Source organism: Myotis brandtii, unplaced genomic scaffold (genome assembly GCF_000412655.1).
Source record: "Myotis brandtii unplaced genomic scaffold, ASM41265v1 scaffold244, whole genome shotgun sequence".
Classification (NCBI taxonomy): domain Eukaryota; kingdom Metazoa; phylum Chordata; class Mammalia; order Chiroptera; family Vespertilionidae; genus Myotis; species Myotis brandtii.
In genome coordinates, this window is record NW_005359225.1 from 4,556,421 (window position 1) to 4,565,482 (window position 9,062).

Below are 9,062 nucleotides of genomic sequence, written 5' to 3' on the forward strand. Positions count from 1 at the left end.
CAGTGATGGCGAACCTTTTGAGCTTGGCGTGTCAGCATTTTGAAAAACCCTAACTTAACTCTGGTGCCGTGTCACATATAGAAATTTTTTGATATTTGCAACCATAGTAAAACAAAGACTTATATTTTTGATATTTATTTTATATATTTAACTGCCATTTAACAATGAAAAATCAACCAAAAAAATGAGTTCGCGTGTCACCTCTGACACGCGTGTCATAGGTTCGCCATCACTGGCCTAGCACCTGGAACAGTGACTAGAACATAGCATTGGATAAGTAATGTTGAATAAACACTTTGTCTTTTATAGTTGTGGAAACTGAGCCTTAGAGAGGTGTTAAATAACTTGTCCAGAGCTTCTCAGCTAGTAAGTTTCAGGGCCAACTTTTCTAATTCTGCCTTTGACACTTGCAGAGTTCATGTTCTTTCCACTGTGTCATTCATGAGTAGAGGCAAAATCTAATCCTCAAACATGCTTCAAAATCATACTTCCTGGGTCTTTCCTGCTTTTGACACTGTGTCTTTCTGATTTCTTCTAGTGTGGTGCAGGTCCTGCTTGCTGCTGGTGCTGACCCAAACCTTGGAGACAATTTCAGCAGTGTTTACAAGACTGCCAAGGAGCAGGGAATCCATTCTTTGGAAGGTAAGGGCGAGCTACTCTGCTGTTCTGAGCACTCTCCTCCCTGTGGCTTCCAAGCAACCTTGCTCTGTGCCAGCTCTACCAGCAACTCAGAGAGGGGCTGCAAGTGCCTTATCCTCTGGAAACTCATGGAGAACCCAAAAATCTTGGAACAGATGGCTATCACAGCCCCTTTGGGCTCTATCATTTATGTCACTTAAGAAGTCTTGGGGAATAAATTAGAGGCCTAACTTCATGAATGAGTTGGGGTTGAGGGGAACCTTCCACTGCTGTTTTCCCAAAAGCACCTCAGCCTGTGGAACCTCAGATGAGAGGACAGTGGAGCAGTTTTCTATAAAATAATTAAGGCAACTGCATGGAATGTGGATTTGTTCCTCCTCTATTTCCTGTAAACTTTCCCTCTCCCAGAACTAGAAAGCAGCCTTACTTGTTTCCTCAGCCTCAGAAATCCTTCATTACTACTGTGAATACTGCTTTTTTTCCTTCTCCCGTATGTAAAATATAATCCCCCAAAGGGGAGTGGCCCCTCAACTTACTGTGTGACCCAGGACAAATAGTGGACCTTCTCTGTGCCTTGATGCCTATGCTTATAGAATGGGGTAGTCATCAGTGTCTGCCTGGAGTGTTGTGTAGGTGGTTGTTTGGACTTCTTCAGAAGAAAGCAGCAGTGTGCACCTGTACCAGGGCTTGGTCACGTGTCTATTGGAGGGTACCTGGGCAAGTCAGTCTGTGTTGTCTCTGGTGAGTAGTTCTTCCAAAGTGGGGTCGAGAAAATGGCAGGTTGCTTTGGCTGCAGTCAGAAATGAATATTTTACATTTGAGTTTTTGCTTGTCTAGACTGTCCCCCACTGCCTGCCCATTACCCTGGACCACTCGCAGAGGCTGAAACTCCTCTCAGTTTCTAGCAACAGGGCAGCTGAGCAAGTGGCTGCTTTAAGGTTGGCAGTGATGCCAGGAGGACAGGTATCCATGCTGACTGCCTAAGGATCAGAACATTGACCTGGAGGGAGGTTTCAGCCAAGGGGAGCAAGAGATGTCAGAGCTGATGTGGGTGTTCCTCAAATTGGCAGCATGAGGGGAATGTCAAGAGCATCAGAGCATTGCTGCCCAGATGAAGTGTGAAGTCGCCCTTCCCCACCTCTTCTCTTCTGTAATGCCACTACTTCTGTCAAACTCCATTCTGTAGCTAGTTCCGTCACAGAGCCTTTCCTGTCCTTGGAAATAATTGCAACCTGCTCTCAGCTGCTCTTTTGAATATTCTTTAAATCTTGGCCTTTTGTATGGTTTTTGAACTCTCATCTGCCCATGTATTTTCTTTCCTCCTCAGCTGACAGTTCCATGTGTAGACCGTGACCTATGCCTCTTTGGAATCCCCACTGAACTGGAGGAATTATCTTCACTTTATGTTTCAAGCAGAGGAGAATTTCATGAGTGCCAAACTTGCCCTACAGTTGCAGTTTGATATGAGGGGACTCCACTTATGGGCTGTCTTCTTCTCACTCAGACACAGCTTTGCTGCCTGCTTTAGCTCTGTCTTCTGTTCAGGTGCTCTTACCAAAAAGCAAGGAGGAGCATTTGCTGAGAGGGAGGGCCAGGAAGAAGGGAAGGGATTACTTGAGTGCCTTCTCACATGTTCTCAGGATCCCAGCAGAGCTCAGTAAGCATTTTTTATTTCATAGAATATCAGAGCTGTGAAGCCATCTATTCCAACTTCTGCTGTTGCATGATCTCCACCCTCTGTCTTCGTTTTGTACCTTTGTGCTTTATAGTTCTGTCCTGGTTGGTACTACAATCAATATTGTAGATCAGTGGTCAGCAAACTTTTTCTGCAAAAAGCCAGATAGTAAACATTTTAAGCTTTGTGAGCTCTTCATTGTGGTGCAGAAGCAGCCATAGACAATGCACAATTGAATTTGCATAGATATGTTCCAATAAAACTTTATTTACAAAAATAGGCAACAGGCTGGATTTGCCCCATAGGCTGTAGTATACCTGTTCTAGGTATTTTCTCCTTCCTTCCTCTTTTCCTCCATCCCCTTCTTCCCTCCTTTCCCTCTTTCTATTTGAATCAAAGACTAGCATATAAAATACATGATGGCAGGGATCCTGTTTAACTCAATAGTGCCTAGAACATTCCTTCCTTCCTTCCTCTCTCTTTTTTTTTTTGTCAAACTCCTTTACCTTTTCAGCTCTTATATGTTAGCCAGCCTACATTCTAGGTAGGTAGGTAGGTAGGTAGATAGATAGATAGATAGATAGACAGACAGACAACAAAAATATTGGGAAAGGCTATTATAACTATCATGAAATAAAGCTAAAAAAATTAAGTATCTTAGCTTATTTTGTATGACCTACAAAATTAGTGAATAGGCTTCCTTTAAAAAAATTTTTTTTAATCCTCACCCAAGGATATGTTTTTATTTATTTCATTGAGAGAGGGAGAGAGAGACACACATCGATTGGTTGCCTCCTGTACACTCCCTGACCATACGTGTCCTGACTGGGGATCAAACCCACATTCTAGGTATGTGACCTGACCGGTAATCAAACCCACAACGTTTTTGGTGGATGGGATGATGTTCCAATCAACTGAGCCACCTGGCCAGGGCCTAGTGAATAGGCTTTCTATGGACTTATTTATTCATTCAAAAATAGTTTAAATTTTTTAAAAAAATATGTTTTTATTGATTTTAAAGAAAGGAAGGGAGAGAAAGAGAGATATAGAAACATCTATCAGCTGCCTCCTGCATACTCCCCACCAGGGATCAAGCTCACAACCCGTGCATTTGCCCTGACGGAATGAACCAGTGACCACTTGGTGCGTGGATGACACTCAATCCACTGAAAATTTTTTATTAATTACATGTCTATCTAGCAGTCACTGTTTTAGGCACTTGAGTTAGGATCCCTGCCATCATGTACTTTACATGCTAGTCTTTGATTAAAAGGTTTATAAGGACTATATTCAAGTATAGAACCCTACAGCACTTGGTCAGGACAAATTTGAAGCATCATTTGACATTCACAACTATAAATCTTCCAAACTTTATTTTTTTCTAGCTTCATTTCTCTATCATGTCCACAAAATTTTAAAGAGATTTTCTCAGATTTCTTGCTAAAATAAAAATATGTTTGGCAATTGTCATATTTCTTGCCCAGGAACCCTTTCTCAGGAGGATGTTAGGTAATTCGGGCAATGTCTGGTCTCCTCCTTAGGGAACCCATACTGGTACTTAAGTGTTTAAGAACTGTTTTTAAAAAAAAATACACTCTAGAAATTTTGTCAGGAATCATTGATAAGCTCATTATTCTGTAGCTTACAAGATTGACCCCTCTGTGCACTTTTAAAAAAAATTCCAGACTACCCTTGCCTACCACAGTTTTCTGGCCGCTCAGCTGATTTTCCCTGGCATGTCAGTTTGGATGTGTTCTGCTATCCAAATTCATGGACTCTATGGAGTGATAGTCCTTTCAAATCATCTCAAGGCCTTTAGTTCCTTCTTAGCCATATTTTCCTCTCCTCTTTCCATTTATAGATATTTCATTCTTTCATCCATTTAACCAATATTTATTGGTTGCCTACTGTATGCAAGCACTATACCCAGCTTTTGGTCATTCTCTTTGATGAAATAGACAGAAACAAATGAATCCTCTTGTTCTCTTTTCTTCAGATGGGACTGACCTTTTCACAGGCAGTTACCTGACTTATGGGAATGTGGAAGAGGGTAGAGTAGAACAAGAGGTGCAAGCCCCTTGCCCAGAGTGTGTCTAGGCAAATTCACAGGAAGGTCACATGCTCAAGAAAGATGGACAGTCCTTCACTATTGGAGCATAGAGACAGTAACAGAGTCCATCAAATTTCTAAATGATATTTCTGTGGGCCTCAACCTGTGCTCAGTGCTAAAGGGAGGTGGTTAAGTTGTAATTTGTGACCTTGGCAAGACCTCCCTAAAACCCAATAATATATCCCTTGTCTATCATATCATATTGTGCAGATCAAGAGATAAATATGTGATGTGTGAATTGTAAAGTGTTCTACAGTTGTAATTGCTTATTAGTTTTATTTATTTGTAATCCAGCATGCATTTACTGAGTATCAGGCACTCTGCCAAATGCTGGGAATACAAAAATGAATTTACATGGTCTAGCCCCTCAGTAGTGCTCGCAGTCAAGTAAGACAGACTTATAAACAAGGCACCACAGTGCAGAGTGGTAAATGTAAAGGTAGATGTACACAGGATGTAGGTAGCGCTGATATAGGTAGAGATAAGTTCTACCTCACAGCAGGCTGGTGTCTGGGAAGTGTCACAGGGTAAGTGACTTTGAATTGGCCTTAAGGATGCGTCGGAAGTTGCCAGGCAGACTAAGAGGGATGAACCTGCCAGGCAGAAGGAGCAACATATGCAGAGACATGGGATGGGTGAGTGACAGCAGGTAGACTCCTGTCACATTGCTGAGAAGAATAGCAAGAAATAAGAGTGGAGAGGAAATTGGGGTTCCACATGGGAAGGATTTTGTAAGGCAGTTCTAAGAAGCTCATACTGTTTTCTGCCATCAAAGGATTTTAAGCAGGTTATGCTCAGTTTACATTTGCATTTTAGATGGGCCATCCTGACTAGATGGGTGATGAATTGGAGGAGAGAGATTAGCAGTGACTCTTGACCTTTATGGGATGATGAACCCCTTTGAGAATTGGATGAGATGCTAAGCTCCTCTCCCCCAAAATGCACCTATCATTTCTGGGGATTTCTAAAAGTGATCTTTGGGAATGGAAAAATAGATTTTAGAAAAATATTAGGAGGAGCTTGAGTTCTCGGTAGAATGTGGGAATTGATGGAAAAGGAAGCCTCCATGGTGACACCTCAACTTCTGATTTGGGTAAATAGTTGGATGTATGGATCTGGCAGAAGATAGGGATTTAGGAGTCACCGGCATTTGCTGGAGAGTTAAAACAATAGATGTGATTGAAACTGCCCAAGGAAAGAAGTCCGTCACTCAGGGGACCAGCATTTAAGGTGTGAAGAGGAAAGATATTTGGTCCCCAGATAATTGGACCAAAGGGCATTGGAGAAGTTGTCTTATATTCTCTCAAAGAGGCTCTATATCTGTTCTGCCTGTCCAGAATAGGTATAGCCTGGAGAGAAAAGAAACTCGTGCCCTCTTTGCTGAGACTTTGTAACTGATTGCCCCATTCCTTGTGAAATGCTTCTGTTTTACATATGGCCATTGCTCTTTAATAAGGAGCCTGCTCAGCTAGGCACATCACAGTATCTTCCACCCTGTCAGTGTTCATATTTCTGGGTAGGTTTGCTGGTCTAGGCAATGCAGAACTGTTTGGCATAGAAATCTTGTTGGCCTGGCTATTTTGTTCCTTTCTCCAGCCCTTAAAGTGGCATATTCAGAGGCACAATGGTGTTCTGGAGAAAGGTCGGGCTTTGGTGCCAGGCAGTCATCTAAGCTGTCCCTAGCTATGTGATCTTCAGCGAGAGAATTTCAGTTTTCTCATTTGTATCATAGGGATAACAATGCCTATGTTGTAGGGTTGTTAGGATGACTAGAAATAATCACATATAAAGCATAGCGACCTTTAATGAAGAATTTCTTTATGGAGGTAGGTTTTGGCTCAGTGTACTGCAGGCTCAGTACCTGCCTTAGAGGTACTGAGCAGCTCACCACTCAAGGGGGCACTGACAGAGGCTAGATGTCTATCCATCAGGGATTCTGTAGAGCAGCGATTCTCAACCTGTGGGTTTCGACCCCGTCGGGGGTTGAACGACCCTTTCACAGGGGTCGCCTAAGACCATCCTGCATATCAGATATTTACATTACGATTCCTAACACTAGCAAAATTACAGTTATGAAGTAGCAACGAAAATAATTTTATGGTTGGGTCACAGCATGAGGAACTATATTTAAAGGGCCAGAAGGTTGAGAACCACTGCTTGTAGAGGGTATTCTTGCCCTGAAACATTGGGTTATATGGCCTCCAAGGTCCATGTCAGCCATGTGACTTTAGGATTTTAGAAACTGTAGGCTCACCTTCAGAGCAAGTAATGTACTTAAAAGTAGTGGGATTTGACCTGAGCTTTGGAAGGTGATGAGGAGGGGGAAAAAGAAGATTCTAAGCAGGTGACACAGCTTGAGCAAAGGCACACAGGGAGGACACGTGGAGGGGAGCATGGAGATCACAGCTGCTGCTTTACCAACTCATTCCTTGATCTTGGCCTCATTCCACTCAGTGCCTGAGCCCCACTTCAGGAGAGTTCCACTTGTGGCTGGCTGATGGGTGGTGGACCGCAATCCTCAGGTAGACGAGGCAGTAAATTAGTGGTAACAGAAAACAAGTCGCCCAGCCAGGAATGCCGCTGGCTGCTTGTAAGTAACTGTTATAAACATTGGATGTCTGGGGCTGTCAGAAATGCAAGCGAGCACTCTGAGTGCCTCTCATATGTACAATTAAAACAATAAAACACGGCAGAAACGTGGCCAGAGCAGACTATAAATCAGATTCTCTTCTCAGCTTCAAGTGGCAGCTGAATAAAGATGAGTTGTACAGAAACTGGGTTGGCATAGGGCCCTTCTGGGCTAGAGGTCCTGGCTTTCCAGGCTGGACCTGCCATAGTCATCCCTATCAGCCCAGGTGGCCTCCTTCCCACAGCTCCAGGGGCTGGAGGTCCTCACCTGCTGTGGCTGACCTCCCATCTCTGTGTCTTTAGATGGGGGACAGGACGGTGCAAGCTGGAGCATCACAAACCAGTGGACAAGTGCCCTGGAATACAGGAGATGGCTAGGAGTCCCCACTGGCGGTAATAGAACTGCTCTCTAATATTTCTCCCCGTCTCAGAACATGCCAAGGAGTGGTCTCATTCTAGCTCATCTATTTAGTATTAAGTTAACCACCTAGCACCCACTGCGTGCCCAGCCCTACTCAGTCACAGTAGAGAAAATGTACACCCTGGGAGAGTACAAACTCAGATGGGAGTAATAAGGCTTCCAAGAAAATAAGAGTCATCTAGAGAGCTTGTTAAAAGAGATTCCTGGGCCCAACGCCCAGAAATTCTGATTTAGTAGGTCTGGGGTGGGACCTGAGGTTTTGCATTTCTAAGAAGCCCCCACTCTTTGAGTAGTATGAGCTAGGCTACAGTTGTTAATTGTGGCCTTGTGCTTGAAAAGCTTTAAAAACTCATCTGTACCTTCTCTTCCCTGGAAGAGACCTTATTTTGCCACTTAAGCTTCACTCCTAGAGAGGCTCTATGCTTATGCCTTGTATTATGGGCGTATAGAACACAATAGCTGCGAACCTGGAGCAATTTTCTGCACCTCTCAGAGGCTCTGTCCCCTTATTTGTAAAATAAAGGTTGTTGGGAAAGTTAGAGATAGTATATTTATGCCTAGCCTAAAACCAGAGCATAGAAGGAATCATTGTAAATTTCTGTTTTTACATCATCATCATTATCCTTATCATACACTCATGGAACTTCATGAGAACTTCAGAGTCTTTGGCACAGCCTTCCAAATGCTTTTCAGTGGTAACAACCTATTATTCAGAAAGAGGCCAACATTATTTAGAGTCCAAGGAATGGCTGTTCATCACCTGACTGTGTGACCTTGGGTAATTCTCTTTATCCATCTGAACCTTGATTATCTCATCTGTAGAGAATATTTCCTATACCACAGGTTTATTGTAAAGATCAAATTGAAGTACTTATGAAAGAATTTGAGAAAATACAAGGTATCATGCAAATGTAAGGTGCTAGCTAGAACAGTGATTAACAATAATTAAGATTAATGACATGACCAAGACATTCAGCAAGGATTCAGTCAGAGGTACAGATAGCAAGAACGACTAGAATTTAGAGAAGACAATCTCTGGCTGAAGCAGTCAAGAAAATAAAATGGTATTTGAGCCTTGAAGTATAAGAAGGTTTTATGGAGGGCCTGCAGGTGGGTGCAGTTGGGTGTGACCAGAGAAGAGGTGTGGATGTCCAAAACATTCAAAGGCAGGAAACAGAAAAATTGTTTCAGGCCAGCAAGTGAACTTGTTAGGGTGAAGCATCCGCACAGCAAAAGATTCATTTTAGGGAGTAATGAGCAGTTAGTAAACTGGGACCAGATCAAATGCTTAGACTTTGTGTCCTTTAGATAGAGAGGAGCCTTGGAGGTCCTATAGGATAGGGCACCATGGGAACTGATTCCTTCCAGGGTGGAGCATTGGGGAGGTGATAATACAGTGACGCTGTTGGTGATAGCTTTAGCAGCAGCAGCAACATTTAGTAATACTACGTGCTACAACCCTATGATGTAGGCGCCAAAGGACACTGAGGCCCAGAGATAATGTCAAACATCAGCAGAACTGTCTCCTGCTCTTGTCTCCAGCAACCATATCAGTCTGTTCTCTCCCCCCCCCCCCCCGCCCCCCGCCC

At 43.2% G+C, this 9,062-nt stretch overlaps 1 protein-coding gene across 1 annotated transcript in view; it reads left to right on the forward strand.

Moving 5' to 3' along the window:
• Nucleotides 1-9,062, forward strand: part of CLPB (ClpB homolog, mitochondrial AAA ATPase chaperonin) — a 148,560-nt gene that overhangs the window by 53,319 nt on the left and 86,179 nt on the right. Inside the window, exon 4 of the mRNA XM_005867114.2 lies at nucleotides 539-642. Coding sequence (XP_005867176.1) covers nucleotides 539-642 — 104 coding nt within the window. The remainder of the gene's footprint in view (nucleotides 1-538; nucleotides 643-9,062) is intronic.